The following is a 21,418-nucleotide window of genomic DNA, read 5'->3' on the forward strand; positions in this document are numbered from 1 at the left end:
CGGAGACCGTCGTCCACCTCCCACTTCAGGACGGGTTCGTCGTCTTCCCACGGCCCGCCCACTCCTCGGCCGCCTCCCGGGCAAGGTGCGCCCCCACCTCTCCGACTACCCCTCACCCTCCGCCCCCACCAACTCGGTCCGCTTCACCGCCCGCAGCGGGGGCACCCGCGCCGTCTCCCTCCGCACCTCCGCACCGCCAGATCCGTGGTCAAACCAGATGTTGGATGTTCTCCTCCACGCATATTTTTAAAGTGAAATACGTAGGATCGTTTTATCTTGGAAGGATTTGGATCGAATCCCCTTGGCAGACTCCTATTCTGAGAACCGGTAAAATGAAGCCAGATTAATGCGTAGTTGCATACCATGTGAAATATGCAGCGATGGCCATAAGGGCTGATCTTGATGTAGCGGTGGCGCGCCTCGTTATGTTGATTCAGTCAGCTGAAAATTGTCGATTGGATATTGGTGAGTGCGTAATTGATGGCGTTGCCTGGCATGTATTGCCTAAGTTAGTTGCCTGCTAGTAGCTTGTGTGCCAGAGTGGTTGTCCCCACTAGGCTTATAATCAGCGCGACTCCGTCCTAATTGCAGATCTTCCATCCATGACTGTGGGAGTCCTGGATTAGGGGGTCTTCGGACAGCCGGGCTATCTCCATTGGCCGGACTATTAGACTATGAAGATACAAGATTGAAGACTTCACCTCGTGTCCGGATGGGACTCTACTTGGCGTGGAAGGCAAGCTAGGCAATACGTATATGGATATCTCCTCCTTTGTAACTGACCTTGTGTAACCCTAACCCTCTCCGGTGTCTATATAAACCGAAGGGTTTTAGTGCATAGGACAACAATCACAACATACAATCATACCATAGGCAAGCTTCTAGGGTTTAGCCTCACTACTAGGGAAAAGCCTAGCAGCTTGGGTTTTCGGCCTTTTAGTAGCGCGGGGGCCGGCGCTACTAATAAGGCACTACAGCTAACGTATAGCAGTAGCGCTGGTCCACCCGCGCTACTGCTACACAAGTGTTGCAGCAGCACGCTTAAAGGAACCTCGCTACTGCTAATAGCTATAGCGCGCTTCCCCTATGCGCGCTACTGCTACAACCGCGCTGCTGCTAACTTTTCTCCACTCGCTACTGCTAATTTTAGTAGTTTTTTTGTTTTTTTCAGCATATTTGTTTTGTATTTGAACAGGCTTTATAGAAGAATCTTTAGCACATACAAATGTCATCATGATACACATACAAATGCCTGTGAGACCACAAATGTAATCATAGCATATACATACAAATAGTCTCGTCATAATCGTCATCCAACACAAAGTGGTATCTTGTCATCATCTCGAATATAGCGATACATGCAAGTCTCGAATACTTGCAACTACAACGTCATCCATCTAAACAAAGGTATACGCGAGAAGAGCTATCACTATGAGTGAGAGCGGAACTATGCAGTACATGAGATGGCGGTTACGAGTCCTCTCTCGCGCTAGCGTGAACCTCAAGTAACTAGCTTCTCCTTGTCTGCTTTTGAAGCCTTTATGGCTGGCATCCGAGAACCCATTCACTTCCGCCTGACACTCATGCCACTCGTTGTACACCCCCGGAACCTTCCCTTTGTACACGACATAGTAGTTCCATCTCGCCATCAAGAAACTAGGTACCTATTAGATATGCATGTTCATGAAGAGGATGTACAATCATATATATGCAACAAAATATACTAGAGAACACCGAAAAAGAAAGGGTTAGCAACTAGATGCAACATACAGTACGCAAATTAATTAACTAGAGGTACGCAGGTCATCGTACGCAAACTAACAAAGTAGCGTTACGCAAGTTCGGCAGGGATCATGGACATCACAAAGTTGCATCGCTACAAATAGTATACAAGTTCAACTGACACATATCATCATCATCGACATCATAAATGACTAGAAGTTCCATCCTTCCATATCATCAAGGATGGACCCTAGCTTCTTGAACGACGTGAGGTCTAGACGTTGCATGCCTATGCGAGTTCGGACGTCAGCTCGCGATATAGGGCCGTGGTGGAACATCCCCTTCTCATCGACGACTTCTTTCATGATGATCGTCGCAATGTCGCTTTGGATGCGAAAGAAGTCATCTCTAAGTTTATAATCCGCTTCTCTATGAGATTCTAGCCACTTGTGGATATGACATCATTTCTGCTTCTCATGCGAAGCTTTTGGTGATCCGTGTTGAACTGAATCATGAGATGGAGGATGTACAATCCATCCTTCTTGCTTGGTTTTGGGACTTGGATGCAGGAGAAGTTAGTTTTATGCGCGAAACCCATCTTCGTGTTCCTTTGTTTCCTAATCTGCATGTGGCCACCTCTAAAGCTGAAGCCTTGGAGAGCATCATCTAGAATATTCATTATGTGGGTCTAGTCTTTTTTCTCGTATTCTCTGGAAGGGTCAAAATACACGGCGTGGGAGACTTGCAGATAAAGAACGATAAGGACGGTGCGCCCGTTGCTGCGGGGAAAAGACACCTCAAATTATTCCCCATAGAGAGAGAAGGAATGATTGAAATGTATGAAAGGGTTGTTCGAAACTGACTTACTTCGGATGATAAGGCACGAGGACAATTTCTCGGTCCTTATTCTGTACCATGAAGTTTTGGAGGTAGTCCCTAGCAGTTTCACGCTCAAAGTCGCCGAGACTCAAGAAAGACTCGTGCATGTAGTACGGATCCGCCACACAGATTTGCGAGACTTCTTCACTGTTCATGACAGAGCTCATATGTAGCGCAAAAAGTCGGATCCGCCACACAGAATCTTGGACAGGGGTTCCTTAGCCTCAATAGCTCGTTTCACCCTCGATTTCCAGGAGGCCAAATAATTGCTGAACATGCCCATGGCGTGATTGTTAATCTTTTTCATCTTCGGATCATCCCACGGTTGTTCTATGTTATCATCCCGATGCGGGAACTTGAATCTCTTGTGCAACTTCGTTAGGAGCAACTGCGTCAAATGTTCTTTACTCCTTAAGTCATCATCATTGATGCTCGTGCATTCCCGTAGGATGCATCCTACTTGCTTCCCATAGCACTTGCGAGGTTCTTCCGGCTCTAACGACTCAAACTTGCCAGGTGCCATCTTTGTGATCACAAGTCGTCCAATCCCTAGTTTGTTAGGTTTTCGTATCCTCTGCTTCTTATGCCTCTTTTCGGTACCGGCATCGGCGCCGGTATCTTCCCCGGCGGTACCTTCCCCACCGGTCTCGGCGCCGCCATCGGTGCCAGCGCCGTCGGTGTCGGCGTCAGTACCATCATCGAGGCAGACCTGCAAACCTTGCTTAGCAGTCAAAAAGTCGAGGTAGTCTTGTTCACCCTCATAATCCATCTCGTCTGCATCTTGGTCAGAAGGCCCGGTTTCTTCCTTGTTTGACATGTTTCCTATGATTAAGTGTCCTCATTTATTTCTAAAAGTATGAATAAATGAGAAATGAGATAAAAAAGAAATCTATGTGCCAGCACTCGATATGCCAACTATGTAGCACAAATCATGCCTTTATTCACGGGAAATTTCGGCATGACCTTTGCTAAAAAAATGGACATATCGAGCGCCTGAAATTCACCAGAACGGAAATGAATCAACATTCCGGCGTAACATAGGCAACTCAGATCATTTACCAAAAATGACATGTCCAAAACATGACATATCCACATATCACATGTCCAGTTCAAATTTGCATATAAATTCAGCAAATTTTGAAACCTATCTAAATTCATAACTAAATAGATAACCTAATTAACATAACTAAAACCTATGTAAATTAACCCTAGCTAGCAGAGAGAGAGAGGGGGGGTTTACAAAGGGTGCAGGCGAGGAGGCAGGCCCGACGACGGTCGAGGTTGGCAGGGGGAAGCAGAGGAGGGAGGCGAGGGCCGACGGGTCGGGGGCGAGCGCCGGCGCGGGGGGCGAGCGCGCCTGGGTCGGGGGCGGCGGGGTCGGGGGCGAGCGCGGCGGGGTCGGGCGCGGCGGGGTCGGGGGCGAGCGCGGCGGGGTCGGGGGCGGGCACGGAGGTGCGACGGGGCCGGGGAAGAGAGACTGGGGATTTGGGGGAAAAGAGACGGGATGAAGCAGGGAGAGTGAGAATTTTGGGTTAAGTGGACGTAGCAGTAGCGCGTTTACACGAAACACGCTACTACTATTACGAGCAGCTATAGCGATTTTCTGCCGAAACCGCTACTGCTACCTTGACTAGCTATAGCTCTTTTTCACTAAAGCGCTACTGCTATAACCAGTCTCCCTTTGTTCTTTTCCTTAGCATAATAGGAACATATATATTACATCATTGGACCCTTGCATAATAATGGCTAAGTGTGTATACAAAATAGGAACATATATATATTACATCATTGGACCCATGCATAATAATGGCTAATTAAGTGTGTATACAAAATAGGAACATATATTTCCATTTTGCAAAAGCATGAAATATTAATCACACCTCTATCTCGAGATCGAGCACACGGTGGAGATGATGATGTAGGGAGGTAAAAAGTGCACAAAGCTCTTCTTGACAAAGAAAGATCTAGTTAGGGGGCAAATAGGTCACTTAACTAAATGCTACATCTACCTAGCTAGCTAATTTGGGAGGAGACAACTTCAACTAGTGGAGGGGGGAGGAAAAAGAGAAAGGAGATGAATTAATGGAGGTGGTGTAGTTATAGCTAGGAGTAATGAAGAGAGAGAAAGGTAGGTAGAAGAGGGAGAGTAATGGGGGGAGAAGTATTGAGGAAGAAGAAGAGTGAGAGAGGGAGGATGTGGGAGGTAGGGGAAAGGGAGGAGAGGAGATGGGGAGGGGAGGTGGAAAAGGTGGTGGGTGCTGCGTCTTAGCAGTAGCGCGGGAGAGAAAGCGCGCTGCTGCTAAGAGCGTAGCAACAGCGCGCTTTCCTGTCACGCGCTACTGCTAAACGGGCCAACCCTGTGCACAATTTCAAAATTAGCAGCAGCGAGGTGACCAAAAAGCGCGCTGCTACTATGGCATTAGCAGCAGCGTGCTCCCTAGCGCCGCGCTACTGGTAAACTTATGTCGTTGTGTACTGTCGGTGGATTTTTCAGCGCGGTTTAAGCGTCACGCGCTACTGCTAAGTTTGCACCAGTAGCAAGCTTTCTGTAGTTGCGCTGCTACTGCTTAGCAGCAGCGCCTGTTTTTATGCCGCGCTGCTGCTAAGATTCTGTGTATAAGGTTTTCCCTAGTAGTGCCTCTCTGATCTCGTGGTAGATCTACTCTTGTAACACCCATATCTTCAATATTAATCAAGCAGGACGTAGGGTTTTACCTCCATCAAGAGGGCACAAACCTGGGTAAAACTTCGTGTCCCTTGCCTCCTGTTACCATCCAGCCTAGACGCACAGTTCGGGACCCCCTACCCGAGATCCGCCGGTTTTGACACCGACATTGGTGCTTTCATTGAGAGTTCCTCTGTGTCGTCGCCGTTAGGATTGATGGCTCCTACTATCATCAATAGCGATGCGATCCAGGGTGAGACTTTTCTCCCCGGACAGATCTTCGTATTCGGCGGCTTTGCACTGCGGGCCAACTCGCTTGGCCATCTGGAGCAGATTGAAAGCTACGCCCCTGGCCATCAGGTCAGATTTGGAAGTTTGAATTACACATCCAATATCCGTGGGGACTTGATCTTCGACGAATTCGAGCCACAGCCGGGGCGCCGCACTATCGCGATGGGTATGACCTAGCTCTACCACCGGACGGTAGCCCAGAGGCAGCACCCGCATGAGCTCCGACCCCTAGCCCGGAGCCAACTGCGCCAATCGAGGACGGGTGGCCAGACGCCGCCTCAGGGGCTGCAGTTTCGACGGAGATCGAGCCGAACACCAGCATAATCCTCTGCGCAGCCCCTGACTCCAAGGTGTCGGACTCTCTTCCGGACCCCGAACCATCCGCGCCCATGCCAATCGAATCCGATTGGGCGCCGATCATGGAATTCACCGCCGCGGATATCTTTCAGCACTTGCCCATCGGCGACATTCTGAATTCACTAAGGTCTCTCTCTTTGTCAGGAGACCCTGGCCGGATTATGGCCAATAGGATTGGGATGCGGACGACGAAGAAATTCGACGCCCACCCACCACCCACTTTGTAGCCACTGTCGATGATTTAACCGACATGCTCGACTTCGACTCCGAAGACATCGACGGTATGGACGACGATGTAGGAGACGAACATGAACCAGCACCTACAGGGCACTGGACAGCTACCTCATCGTATGACATATACATGGTGGATACACCCAATGAAGGCAATGGCGACGAGATAACGGAGGATGACCCCTCCAAGAAACAACCCAAGCGCCAACGTCAGCGGCGCCGCTCTAAGTCCCACCAAAGTAAAAGTGGTGATACCGGCACAGGAGATAATAACACTCCGGATAGCGCCGAAGACAACAACAATCCCCTCCAGCAAGAGCAGGAGGATGAAGGAGCTAGCTCCCCTGAGAGAGCGGCTGGCGGAGAGGAGGATGATGACAATTACATGCCCCCCTCCGAAGACGAGGTAAGCCTCGGCGACGATGAATTCGCCGTACCAGAGGATCCCGTCGAACAAGAGCGCTTCAAGCGCAAGCTTATGGCCACGACAAATAGCCTGAAGAAAAAGCAGTAGCAGCTACAAGCTAACCAAGATCTGCTAGCTAACAAATGGACTGAAGTCCTCGCGGCCGAGCAATATAAACTCGAGCGTCCCTCCAAGAGTTATCCAAGGCGCAGGTTGCTTCCCCGACTGGAGGAAGAAGCGTACGAAACGGCTGATCGGCCACCTCATGGCCGCGATAGAGAGGCATTCCCGCCAAAAGCTCAGCCTCCACCCCAACGCCATTCAAATAAAAAGGCATGGGGAGATACGCCAGACCTGTGAGACATATTGGAGGACAAATCAAAGCATTCAAGATCGATCTACGGATCACAAGGGCGCACCACTCTACGAGACGATAAACGTCACGCCGGATACAGTAAAACCAAATCCGACCGGGATGAACACAGCGGGCAGGACCCATTCGAGCTGCGTCATGATATAGCCCAATGCAGAGGCGTCGCACACCCCTTATGCTTCACAGAAGAAGTAATGGAACATCAATTCCCAGAAGGTTTCAAACCTGTAAAAATTGAATCATACGACGGCACAACAGATCCCGCAGTATGGATTGAGGACTTCCTCCTCCACATCCACATGGCCCGCGGTGATGACTTACATGCCATCAAATACCACCCACTAAAACTCAAAGGACCAGCGCGGCATTGGCTTAATAGCTTGCCAGCGGACTCCATTAGCTGTTGGGAAGATCTGGAAGCCGCATTCCTCGACAACTTTCAGGGCACTTATGTGCGACCACCAGACGCGGATGACTTGAGCCACATAATTCAGCAGCCAGAAGAGTCGGCCAAGCAATTCAGGACTCGGTTCCTTACAAAGAAAAATCAAATCGTCGACTGTCCAGATGCGGAGGCCTTAGCGGCTTTCAAGCACAACATCTGAGACGAGTGGCTAGCCCGGCACCTTGGTCAGGAAAAGCCAAAATCTATGACAGCCCTCACGACGCTCATGACCCGCTTTTGTGCGGGAGAAGACAGCTGGTTGGCTCGCAGTAACAACATATCAAAGAACCATGGTACCTCAGATACCAAGGATGGCAACAGCAGGTCACGTCGCAACAAGCATAAGTGCCGCATTAACGGCGAAAGTACTAAGGATACGGCAGTCAATGCCGGATTCAAAGGCTCTAAACCCGGTCAGTGGAAAAAGCCATTCAAACAAAGTACGCCAGGTCCGTCCAACTTGGACCGTATACTCGATCGCTCGTGTCAAATACACGGCACCCCAGAGTAGCCAACCAATCACACCAACAGGGATTGTTGGGTGTTCAAGCAGGCCGGCAAGTTAATTGCCGAAAACAAGGACAAGGGGCCGCATAGTGATGACGAGGAAGAACCCCAGCAGCCGCACACTGGAGGACAGAAGAGGTTTCCCCCGCAAGTGCGGACGGTGAACATGATATACGCAACCCACATCCCCAAGAGGGAGCGGAAGCATGCGCTCAGGGACGTATATGCGTTAGAGCCAGTCGCCCCAAAGTTCAACCCTTGGTCCTCCTGTCCGATCACCTTCGATCGCAGGGACCACCCCAGTAGTATCCGTCATGGCAGATTCGCCGCACCGGTCCTAGACCCAATCATTGACGGATTTCACCTCACTCGAGTCCTTATGGACGGCGGCAGCAGCCTGAACCTGCTTTATCAGGACACAGTGCGCAAAATGGGTATACACCCCTCAAGGATCAAACACACAAAAACGACCTTTAAAGGCGTCATTCCAGGCGTAGAGGCCCACTACACAGGTTCAATTACACTGGAAGTGGTCTTCGGATTCCCGGATAACTTCTGAAGCGAAGAGTTAATCTTCGATATAGTCCCGTTCCGCAGTGGTTATCACGCGCTGCTCGGACGAACCGCATTTGCTAGATTCAATGCGATACCACATTACGCATACCTCAAGCTCAAGATGCCAGGACCTCGCGGAGTTATTATAGTCAATGGAAACACAGAGCGCTCCCTCCGGACAGAAGAGCACACCGCGGCCCTCGTAGCAGAAGAGCAAAGCAGCCTCTCAAGGCAATCTACCAGATCGGCGTTTCAAAGCCTGGACACCTCCAAGCGCGCTCGGGGCAATCGGCAAACAGACTGCCTGGCGTGATCTGAGCTCGCGTAGCAATACGGCGGCCACCCCAATCCTAGCCCAACGGTGTTGTTCGTGCCGCGCGTACATAATTACGCATTAAAAATACCATGGGAACAGGTTGGGAGGGGGGCACAACTACGGCACGCCCCAAAACGCGGCCTAAACCGCACCAGGGGCTTCCCGTTTGGTTATTTTTCTTTTTCTTTCAGGACTTCAATCTCCGGAAACACTGTCCGGCAGCTCTATTGCCGAACACATGATACAGCAACCAAGGAGGCCGACAACTACGGAATTCCCAGGTGGATTACAGATTTCATATAATTCCTCAGCTCGCCCTTGGAAGGGACATAGTCCTGCTCTTTTGCTTATTACACTATCTGTATCACTCTGCTTTAATGCAATTTTTTAATATACAATACATGATATTACGACTATTATCGCATTTTTGTTATATATACATATCTATGTGTTCATTAATAATGCCTAGCAACCATACACTCTGGTACGGCCAATGCACCAGGGGCTTACGTACCCACAATATGGTGTGAAAAGTCCGAACACTTTCACAAGTGCGGCACCCCGAACTTATAGCATTATATGCATCAGCTCCGAATCATGTCTTTGGTCAAATGTTGGGTTTGCCCGGCTCCTATGTTTTGGTACCTTACGATCCGCTCTATCGGCTAAGGTAGCGCTAGGAGAACTACTGCGATTCTGCCCCGGTTCTGCCGGGCCGAGCACCTCAGTAGAGAAAGCTAAAACTGACTGTCATGATAAGGCGAGAGACTGGTCGCTGTTTGGCGAGGTTTTTCGAGTCCCTAAAGACTTATGTCGCTTAGGGCGAGGGGCCGGCTCCATCCGGCTTACAGGCGTGTATCGCGCCCCGAATTCGGCCTTCTGAATACCAGGGGCTTTGCCGAAATTTGAAATTATAGAATTCTATGGCTAATTGAGAGTGATAAAGCATTATTAGTCCGGTTGCCTTGTTCGTTGTGCTGAGCACCTCCCTCGAAGGACCCAAACATGGGAACAAGAGTGCTCAGGTTTATCCCGAACACCCCGGCACTCGTGGCATGGGGGCAGAAGCCGAGGACTAGCCATCTCTCAGATTGGATAAACAGCCAAACAGAAGGTAATATTTTAAATTCACACAAGCGTTGCATAGCGAAAACGATACAAGTTTTCATACATACAGGACAAAACGAGCAAGTCTCATTCAAATATTACATTTTGTTAACACTCATCCACGATAAGACGGGCGCCCGGTAGAACACCCGCGTAGTACACCTCGGGGTGGCGGTGCTCCTTGCCCTCCGGAGGCCCCTCCTTGATCAGCTTCACGGCATCTAGCTAGACCCACTGCGTTTTTACACGGGCGAAGGCCCGGCGTGCACCTTCAATGCAGATGGATCGCTTGACGACCTCCAGCCGTGGGCACGCATCCACAAGCCGCCTCACCAGTCCGAAGAAGCTGTTCGGAAGGGCGTCGCCAGGCCACAACCAGACCATGAAGCCCTTCATGGCCTGATCGGCCGCCTTATGTAGCTCGGCCATCTGCACCGGATGTTCGGCCTCAGCATACTGAGACCAGAACAGCTTCTCTGTCGAGCTTCCGTCCTCGGCCTGGTAGAATAGTGCGGCATCGGACACACTGCGGGGCAAATATGCGAATGCTCCTGAAGAGCTCCGGATTCGGGTAAGTAAACGGTAATTCACCTTTACATGCTTGCTTTGCATATAGAAAGCCTTACCCGCCGCTATCTTCTTCATCGCGTCAATCTCCCAAAGGGCCTTATGGGCCTCGGCCTTGGCACTCTTCGCGCTCTCACGGGCCGCGGCAAGCTCAGACTCTCTCGTCTTCAAGTCAAGCTCCAACGCCTCGTGCTTTGTCACAAGAGCCTGGAGCTCTTGCTGCACCTCGCCCACCCGAGCCGCGTGCCTCTCTCGCTCGGTGCGCTCCTGGGCTGACTTTTCTTCGGCCTGGGACAGCGCTTGCTTCAGGGTCGCTACCTCGGTCATGGCCCCTGGCAAACATACAATGATCCTGTCATTTAGCAATCGCGTCCTTTTTCTCATCTACAGACGGGGTATTACTTACCCTTGTTCTCCTCGAGCTGCCTCTTAGCAAGGCCAAGCTCTTTCTGGGACCCCTCGAGGGCCTCCTCCAGTACGGCGACCTCCGCAGTTAGTGCGGCGGACGCCAGCAGCGAACCCTGCATATGCATATTAACATACTTATATTAGACTCCTGCGATATTATTTGATCCTCTGTTCGGCTTTTCTTTGTGAACACCGAACAAAGCATCAGGGGCTACTGTCTATGCAGTAATATTTCTACTACATTTTAAAACACTTACCTCGAAGCTCTTGGCGGACTGAACCTTCTGGATCACCGCACTCATGATAGTGTGGTGCTCCTCCTTGATTGAAGCGCTTCGAAGCGCTTCCAACATAGTGTCCGGCACCTCTGGATGGACAGAGGTCACTGGCACAGGCGTCTCACCCTCCTTAGAAGGGGACCGCCTGCCCGAGCTCGGATCCGTTGGAGGGTCCGGCGCGGTGTTCGGCTGAGGGCCGAACTCGGAGCTCTCGGGGACCCTGTCCTCTCGGCTCCCGGAGTCCGAAAGGTCGCCTTGAGGCGCCTCCGGGACTGTCCCCCCTCGATCCGGTGCCTCTTGAGACAGCACCTCGGCGTCATCGGCTGGATGAGGAGAGGTGGCGGTCAGGACTGGATCGCTATCCGTCTCCGACGAGCCCAGGGAGCCGTCCGAGGATACCTCGATATTGGCTCGGGGCGGCCTGCACAATTGAGTTCGGCGTTAGGGAAAGCAATGCGACAAAGGAATGCTATGGGTTACTTTGGTATCCGAATACTTATGATCTCCCCTGGGGCTTGGCCCTGGGCAACCACTCGTCCTCACTTTCGTCGGCGGCGGTGGAGCTGTCCGGAAGGAGCGTCCTTCCCTTCTTGGACCCTCCGGCCTCCCCAGTTAGGGCGGCCTCCCTTTTCTTGTCTCTCCCAGTCGGTGGGGGAGCCTCTTCTTCATCTTCCTCGTCTTCGGGGGAAGAGTGGGCCGCAGAGTCATCGGACGGTCAGTCCAATGACGCCTGGCGACGGGAACTCTTTCGAGCTCCCTTGGCCTTCTTGGTCTTCTCCGGCACCTTATAAGGGGCCGGAGTCAGCATCTTCGTCAGAAGAGCATCTACGGGGCCTTCGGGGAAGGGAGCCGGACAGTCGATCTATCCGGACATCTTCTGCCAGTCCTAACAAAATTACGGGAGTTTAGATCCCGCATAGAGTCAATCTATATAGAAAACAAGTATCATGTAAAAGATAAAACAACTTACCGCACTGGCATGGCGCTTCGCGCTGAATCCGCGATCCTCGGTAATGGGGGGAGGGACCTCGGCGCTCTTGAATAGCACCCTCCAGGCATCTTCATGAGTCGTATCGAAGAGCCTGTTCAGAGTTCGGTGCTGCGCCAGATTGAACTCCCACAAGGTAAACTCCCGTTGTTAGCACGGGAGTATCCGGAGGACAAGCATAACCTGGACTATGTTGACAAGCTTGAGCTTCTTGTCCACCATGTTCTGAATATATGACTGGAGTCCGGTCAGCTCTTTTGAATTACCCCAGGACAGGCCCTTCTCTTTCCAGGAGGTGAGCCGCATGGGGATGCCAGATCGGAACTCGGGGGCCGCTACCCATGCGGGGTCGTGTGGCTCGGTGATATAGAACCACCCCGATTGCCACCCCTTTATGGTGTCCACGAAGGTGCCCTCGAGCCATGTGATGTTGGGCATATTGCCCACCATGGCGCCTCCGCACTCCGCCTGGCGGCCGCTCACTACCTTCGGCTTGACATTGAAGGTCTTCAGCCATAAGCCGAAGTGGGGCTTGATGCGGAGAAAGGCCTCACACACGACGATAAACGCCGAGATGTTGAGGATAAAGTTCGGGGCTAGATCGTGGAAATCCAGGCCGTAATAAAACATGAGCTCCCAGACGAACGGATGGAGAGAGAATCCCAATCCGCGGAGGAAATGGGTGAGGAATACCACCCTCTCATGGGGCTCGGGGGTGGGGATGAGCTGTCCCTCATCTGGGAGCCGGTGCGCGATGTCGTCGGGCAGGCATCCAGCTCTCCTCAGTTTCTTGACGTCTCCCTCCGTGACGGAGGAGACCATCCACTTGCCTCCCGCTCCGGACATGGTTGGAGAAGGTTGAGATGGAAGTGAGGACTTGGGCGCTAGAGCTCGAGTGTGCGTGAGCGGATGAGCAATGGAGGAAGAAGGCGTGGATAGAAAGGTGAATCCTTATCCCTTTATATGGGCGGACAAAATTAAACGTCCACACTTGCCTGGTAAAACTCGCTTATCCCCCAAGCGCCGCAATTGATGGCGCGGTTGGGTTACCCACGCCCGTATTGATGAGTATCCCGTAATGAGGGGACACGATCTCTGCTTTGACAAGACGTGTCGAAAAACTGCCTCGCGTTATGTGCGGAGCTGGTTAAAAGAAACAGTTCGAATAATCACCGGGCCATGACATGACGTCATGTTGCCAAAACAAGCTAGCGGATTAGATCTGCGAAAACATTATTCTCTCTATGGTGAAATGTGAAACTTATTTTGCAGGGTCGGACACTATCCTCGTATTCAAATTCTTCTGTGATGTATTCGGAGAAGGAACCCGCCTTGCAATGCCGAAGACAACTGCGCGCCGAACTCTTCGTCATTGAAGCCTAGTTCAGGGGCTACTGTGGGAGTCCTGGATTAGGGGGTCTGCGGACAGCCGGGCTATCTCCATTGGCCGGACTGATAGACTATGAAGATACAAGATTGAAGACTTCGTCTCGTGTCCGGATGGGACTCTACTTGGCGCGGAAGGCAAGCTAGGCAATACGTATATGGATATCTCCTCCTTTGTAACCGACCTTGTGTAACCCTAACCCTCTCCGGTGTCTATATAAACCGAAGGGTTTTAGTCTGTAGGACAACAATCACAACATACAATCATACCATAGGCTAGCTTCTAGGGTTTAGCCTCTCTGATCTCGTGGTAGATCTACTCTTGTAACACCCATATCTTTAATATTAATCAAGCAGGACGTAGGGTTTTACCTCCATCAAGAGGGCCCGAACCTGGGTAAAACTTCGTGTCCCTTGCCTCCTGTTACCATCCGGCCTAGACGCATAGTTCAGGACCCCCTACCCAAGATCCGCCAGTTTTGACATCGACAACGACCCCTATTAAACAATTTAGACAACATGGGTAGATCGGACACATGCTTCCACTAGGTAATCCTACTTCTGGTTGCAGTATCAGCCTATCAGGTGGGAAAGCAGTTATGTTACGCGTGTGGCATGTTTCTGTTCTCTTCTCTATGGCATTGTGGCATTGTGGCATTCTGGAGTTTGTTTGTACCACATAAAAACTTAAATAGATAATAATGTAATTGTTATACATTAGTTTGATCATTATACGCTGTATCTGGTATGCGGTATGCATATATCTTGATATCTATATCTATCGTTAGTAGATACTAGTAGTTAGGTACTTAGGCCTTGGTTGCATTATTCCTATCTATCCAGGGGGATTAAGCAAAGATGTTGTCATTATAAGTTCTTTCCTTGTAAACTTGCGATGCACCCGTCCTGGCTGAGAGATGCACTTATTGGTGCTAATTTGAATTGATGTCCGTGACTGTTCTACAGATGAAGTAGACTGATGTTTATTGTTGTTTTGTTAATTGTATAGAATGAGGACGCATCCAAGCTTGAGTATAGGGTGTGGAACCCCTTCAGATCCGAGCTGGCTGCTGCTGTGCTCGGTGGTGTGGACAACATCTGGATTGTAAGTTCTTTTTGTGCCTTCGCTTGCATTCTGGATTGTTTGAATACCTTGTTTTGTCAAGGATGTAATTCAGACTGGAACCATTGTTGTAGTAGCTGACTTTGTGGTTCTTGGTTCAGGCTCCTAGAACACGTGTGCTGTACCTCGGAGCTGCCTTTCGAACAACCATGTCTCATGTGTCTGACAATGTTGGACCGGTGAGATCTTGTCGCTATTTCCTTTGTGTATTTCAAGTGAATGCTACTTAATGTGAGTTGTCTTAACGAAGTCTTGTCACTTTGCAGACTGGGTTGGTGTATGCCGTTGAGTTCTCTCACCGGAGTGGTAGGGATCTTGTCAACATGGCCAAGAAGAGGACCAATGTCATTCCCATCACTGAGGATGCTAGGCACCCGGCAAAGTAACTGATGCTGGTCGGCATGGCTCAAGCTGTACCAGATCAAGGTATATTGCTTTCCATGTTCGCCCCTTTCTTTATGCTTGCTAGCTGCATATGGCGCAAAGCTCGGTTTCTTCTGCTCCTAATTCAGTGCCGCAGCTGCAGCTCATTGGTTGAATGGTCTTCGGTTTTGTTGTGCTGGTTCGGTGTTGTAGGATGTACGTAGTACTGTCTTCAAACCTTGATGCATTCATTCATTGTGTGGTCCGTGGACGAACTAGAATTAGCTGCTTCACTCGGATTAGTCTGTGTTAACATAGTAAGTTAGCAAGACCATGTCTAGTGAGATATATCAGCAAGAGCAGCTGCATTTGCTTCAGTTGTACTCTATATGTTTGAGAGAGATATATCTTTGGAATATTGCCTTCATATACTATCTAATTTCTGCAGTTATTGAAGTTAAAATGCACGATGTCAGTGACTAACCAGAAAAGTTCTTGAGTTCCATACATTGAGCAAAACATTTCAATCTGTCATTGAGTTAGCTATATATATATCCATGATACCATTTCTATACTGTGATAGTTTCTCATATTTTTGTATTATACTTGTATACATTATTCCTATTTGAAGTCATCGACTGAGATGTTGTAAACATTGCTGCCATGTGCTGCTTCCTTTTTCATGCTTTGCTATTATAGATGATTTCCTTGAACTGAGATGATTGGTGTATTTGTACTTATAATTATGCTTCTATGTGATTGTTGCAGCATGACCCAACCAAGTAAACATTTTGTGCCTTGATCTAGCTCTAGAAGTGTGGTGTTACCTCTCTTTACAGGAGCTCTGGGCTGAAGAAATTTGAAGAACCTTGAAGCCCGACAAAGTAAAGAGTAGCGAGTAATAATGTAGTGCTAGTTATGTTCTACAGTAGCCAGCATATCTGGTTGTATGAACACTATTGTAAATACTATAATTTCGTATTTGTACAGTAGTCAGCATATTTGGTGCTAATATTGGCTATCATTTTACAGTTTCATATGTTCTCTTGCCATTTGAAATATTTTTCATTTGTTTATTGTGGAAGTGTGAGAAATAGAAAGATGGCCAGTGTGACAAACGAAAAGGCCAAGGCCCAAAAAGTAGATGGAATGTAAAAAGGCCGAGGCCCAAAACAGAAATGGACAATAAAAGGGTTGAGGGTGAAAAAAATGTACTATAAAAGGCAATGGCCAAGAAAAAACGCCGAATCGCTGGGCTAGGCCCATGTAGCTAGCAAAAAATAACAGGAAAAATACATTACAAAGGCCGAATTGTTGGGCTCGGCCCATGTAAAACGCCGAATCGGACCGGGCTGTTTCTTGTGCCACATCAGCTTGCCACGCTGGATGCCTACATGGCCTGAGGAGATTTCTAGTGACAAAAAATTTGGTCGTGGAACCAACGACCTTTTACATATCACAAATAAGGTCACTAATTTCAGTTTACGACCGCCAGCTTTTGATCTTCTATTTTTGGTCACAAAAAGGTCGCAAATGAAAAACTATGACCTTTCAACGGCCAATAGTGAGGGTCACAAGTTGACATATTTCTTGTAGTGGGCACTGTCTCTTGCTGTTGGACCATCGAAGAGGAGAACTGCCGCGCGTCACCTGGAAGTGAAGACCGAAGCTGATGCGGTGGGGAGACTAGGCGGTTTCTTTCTCAGGGCTCATTTAGGATGATTCCGCCAGATGGGTACAACATGTAAAACGAGGGCCTAGTTCTGCCTTGGCTAGCCTATAGTATCATGATACGTCTCCGTCGTATCTACTTTTCCAAACACTTTTGCCCTTGTTTTGGACTCTAACTTGCATGGTTTGAATAGAACTAACCCGGACTGGCGCTGTTTTCAGCATAATTGCCATGGTGTTATTTTTGTGCCAAAATAAAAGTTCTCGGAATGACCTGAAAATCAATGGAGAACTATTTTGGAATATATAAAAAATATTGTAAGGAATATCCATGTCAGGGGGGCCACCACCTATCCACGAGGGTGGGGGTGCGCCCTACCCCCCTTGGCGCGCCCCTGCCTCATGGGCCCCCTGACACTTCATCGACCTCAACCTGGACTCCATATATTCACTTTCAGGGAGAAAAAAATCAGGGAGAAGGACTCATCGCGTTTTACAATACGGAGCCTCCGCCAAGCCCTAAAGTCTCTCGGGATGGCTGATCTGGAGTCCGTTCGGGGCTTCGGAGAGGGGAATCCGTCGCCATCGTCATCATCGACCTTCCTCCATCACCAATTTCATGATGCTCACCGCCATGCATGAGTAATTCCATCGTAGGCTTGCTGGACGGTGATGGGTTGGATGAGATTTATCATGTAATCGAGTTTGTTTTGTTAGGGTTTGATCCCTAGTATCCACTATGTTCTGAGATTGATGTTGCTATGACTTTGCTATGCTTAATGCTTGTCACTAGGGCCTGAGTGCCATGATTTTAGATCTGAACCTATTATGTTTTCATCAATATATGAGAGTTCTTGATCCTATCTTGCAAGTCTATAGTCACCTATTATGTGTTATGATCCGTTAACCCCGAAGTGAAAATAATCGGGATACTTACCGGTGATGACCATAGTTTGAGGAGTTCATGTATTCACTATGTATTAATGGTTTGATCTGGTACTCTATTAAAAGGAGGCCTTAATATCCCATAGTTTCCAATAGGACCCCGCTGCCACAGGCGGGTATGACAAAAGATGGCATGCAAGTTCTTTTCCATAAGCACGTATGACTATATTCGGAATACATGCCTACATTACATTGATGAACTGGAGCTAGTTCTGTGTCACCCTAGGTTATGATTGTTACATGATGAACCGCATCCGGCATAATTCTCCATCACCAATCCATTGCCTACGAGCTTTCCATATATTGTTCTTCACTTATTTACTTTTCCGTTACTATTGTTATCATCACTACAAAACACCAAAAATATTACTTTTGCTACCGTTACCTTTTACCACCGTTACCACTACTATCATATTATTTGCTACTAAACACTTTGCTGCAGATATTAAGTTTCCAGGTGTGGTTGAATTGACAACTCAGCTGCTAATACTTGAGAATATTCTTTGGCTCCCCTTGTGTCGAATCAATAAATTTGGTTTGAATACTCTACCCTCAAAAAATGTTGCGATCCCATATACTTGTGGGTTATCAAGACAATTTTCTGGCGTCGTTGCCGGGGAGCATAGCTCTATTCTTTGAGTCACTTGGGATTTATATCTGCTTATCATTATGAAGAACTTGAAAGATCCAAGAACCAAGATTTATCCCTCAACTACGAGGGGAGGTAAGGAACTGCCATCTAGCTCTGCACTTGATTCACCTACACCTGCTATTCATTCTGATATGTCGCATGTTATTGATGATGCCACTTATCCTATGCATGATATTTATGATGAAACTACTTCTATGCTTGATACTACTGTGCCACTTGGTGAATTTTTTGATGAACAACTTGCTAGGGCTAGAGAGAATAAAATTATTGAAACTGATAATATTGATGAAAGTGATGATGAAGACTCTCCCCCTAGATATGAATTACCTGTTGTGCCTGAGGGCTATTTTATGGATGAAGAAACTGCTAGAGATTTTCTTGCTTGCAATGATAGGAGTGATCTTAAGTAATTATTAGTTAAGCTGAAACAAAAAACTTTGAATGCTAGAATGAAATATGATCCTGCTTATGCTACTTCACCAATCTTTGTTACTGATAAGGATTATGATTTCTCTGTTGATCCTGAGATAATTACTTTAATTGAATCTGATCCTTTCTATGGTTATGAATCTGAAACTGTTGTGGCACATCTTACTAAATTAAATGATATAGCCACCCTGTTCACTAATGATGAGAAAACTCGCTATTATTATATCCTTAAGATATTTCCGTTCTCATTAAAGGGTGATGCTAAGATATGGTTTAATTCTCTTGATCCTGGTTGTGTGCGTAGTCCTCAGCGTATGATTTATTACTTAATATTTCCCCATTCATAAGAAACAAGCTGCTTTATGAGAAATATATAATTTTGTGCAAATTGAAGAAGAGAGTCTCCCACAAGCTTGGGGGAGGCTTCTCCAAGTATTTAATGCTTTGCCTGATCATCCTCTCAAGAAAAATGAAATACTTGATATGTTTTATAATGGACTAACCGATGCTTTCAGAGACCACCTGGATAATTGTGTTGGTTGTGTTTTCAGGAAAAGAACACCAGATGAAGCTGAAATTCTATTGAATAATATGTTGACTAATGAAAATAATTGGACACATCCTAATCCAATTCCTGAACCAACTCCTAAGCCAACTCCGAAGAAAAGGGGTATTCTATTTCTCAGTCCTGAAGATATGCAAGAGGCAAGGAAATGTATGAAAGAAAATAGTATAAAAGCTGAAGATGTTAAGAATTTACCTCCCATTGAAGAAATACATGGTCTTAATTTACCGCCTATTGAAGAAATACATGGTTTTGATAACCCGACACAGGTAGTAAAGGTAAATTCTCTCTATAGATATGATAAAGCTAAAATCCCATTTACTAACTTTGCTAGCCCATGCTTAGATGAGTTTGATAACTTTATGGTGAAGCAAGAAAACTTAAGTGCTTATTTTGGTAGAGAATTAAAATGCAATGCTGATATGCTTGAACACTTGAGTGATTATATGGCTAATATTAAAGGTGAACTTAAACTTACTAGTAAACATGCTTCTATGGTTACCACTCAAGTAGAACAAGTACTTAAAGTTCAAAATGATTTGCTTAATGAATTGAATAGTAAGAAAAATGGTAATGTTGTTAGAGTTATGACTAGAGGTGGCAAAATGACTCAGAAACCTTTGTATTCCGAGGGCCATCCTAAGAGAATTGAGCAAGATTCTCAAAGAACTAATATTGATGCACGTAGTCCTTCTAAGAGGAAGAAAAAGAAAAATGATAGGACTTTGCATGCTTCTAGTGAACCTGTTGATGACACACCTAAGAATCCCAATGATATTTCTATTTCTGATGCTGAAACACAATCTGGTAATGAGCATGAACCTAGTGATAATGTTAATAATGATGTTCATGTTGATGCTCAACTTAGCAATGATAATGATGTAGAGATTGAACCCGCTGTTGATCTTGATAACCCACAATCAAAGAATCAACGTTACGATAAGAGATATTTTGTTGCTAGGAAGAAACCCATGCCTTTTCCTCGTAAACCATCCAAGAAAAAGGATGATGAAGATTTTGAGCGCTTTGCCGAAATGATTAGACCTATCTTTTTGCGTATGCGATTAACTAATATGCTCAAAATGAACCCTTATGCTAAGTACATGAAAGATATTGTTCCTAATAAAAGAAAGATACCGAAAGCTGAAATTTCCACCATGCTTGCTAGTTATACTTTTAAGGGTGGAATACATCCAGGAGTACCAACTATACCATGCTCCATTAAAATAAACTAGATTTTACTTCGTAATTTTTATGTTGGGCTGATCATATCCCATAGACAACTCTTGGATTTTGCCGCTAAAGGGAATTTTATTGACATTGATCCCAATATTGCTTATGAAATTATAGAGGGAATAGTAGGAGTACTTCCCCCACAAAAGGAACTACATATTACTCAAGAAGGAACCCAAATTTTAGAGAAATTGTGTGAATTGCAAAAATCTATTGAGCCACTTAAAAATGTTAGTGGGAACCTTCACCGTATGAATACGTTGATCACTCTTTGCAATAAGCGGTTGGATGCTCTAGATCTTAAAATCTTTGAGCATGAAGGGAAATGTAAGGAACCTCCCGGATCCGAGCATAACTCCATTAAAAATATAAATACCAAAGATGGCAATACCTAGATCTATTCTTACCTTTATGCCTAGCTAGGGGCGTTAAACGATAGCACTTGTTGGGAGGCAATCCAATTTTATTTTTGTTCCTTGCTTTATGTTCCTGTTTAGTAATAAATAAATATTCTATCCTCTTTTATGATTGTGTTTTTTATGTTTTAATTAGTGTTTGTGCCAAGTAAAGCCTTTAGGATCTTCTTGGGTGATTGTTATTTGATATCGCTAAAAAAATAGAAAGTATGCGCTCACGAGAATAATTTCCATTTTCTACCAGAGAGAGATAAAATACCAATTCCAACTGCAGTAGATCAATATAAAAATTATTTAGTACTTCCTAATTTCTCAGTATTTTTGGAGTAGAGAAGTATTCGAAACCTAAAGATTACTGCAGACTGTTCTATTTTTGACAGATTCTGTTTTTCGTGTGTTGTTTGCTTGTTTTGATGAGTTTATGGCTAGTATCGGGGGTGGGGGGGGGTATGAACCATAGAGAAGTTGGAATACAGTAGGTTTAATACCAATATAAATAAATAATGAGTTCATTACAGTACCTTAAAGCGGTGGTTTGTT

General features: G+C 47.0%; 1 protein-coding gene across 1 annotated transcript; it reads left to right on the forward strand.

Annotated features, from left to right (window-relative positions):
- The first annotated feature begins 380 nt into the window (after positions 1 to 380).
- On the forward strand, positions 381 to 15,003 carry LOC125507504 (rRNA 2'-O-methyltransferase fibrillarin 1-like). The gene is made up of 4 exons (XM_048672064.1): positions 381 to 497; positions 14,491 to 14,586; positions 14,706 to 14,783; positions 14,871 to 15,003. Exons 1-4 carry the CDS (start codon positions 381 to 383, stop codon positions 14,988 to 14,990), a joined length of 411 nt encoding a protein of 136 aa, XP_048528021.1. The 3' UTR covers positions 14,991 to 15,003.
- The last annotated feature ends 6,415 nt before the right edge of the window (positions 15,004 to 21,418 follow it).

This window comes from Triticum urartu, chromosome 5 (assembly GCF_003073215.2).
Source record: "Triticum urartu cultivar G1812 chromosome 5, Tu2.1, whole genome shotgun sequence".
Lineage (NCBI taxonomy): Eukaryota > Viridiplantae > Streptophyta > Magnoliopsida > Poales > Poaceae > Triticum > Triticum urartu.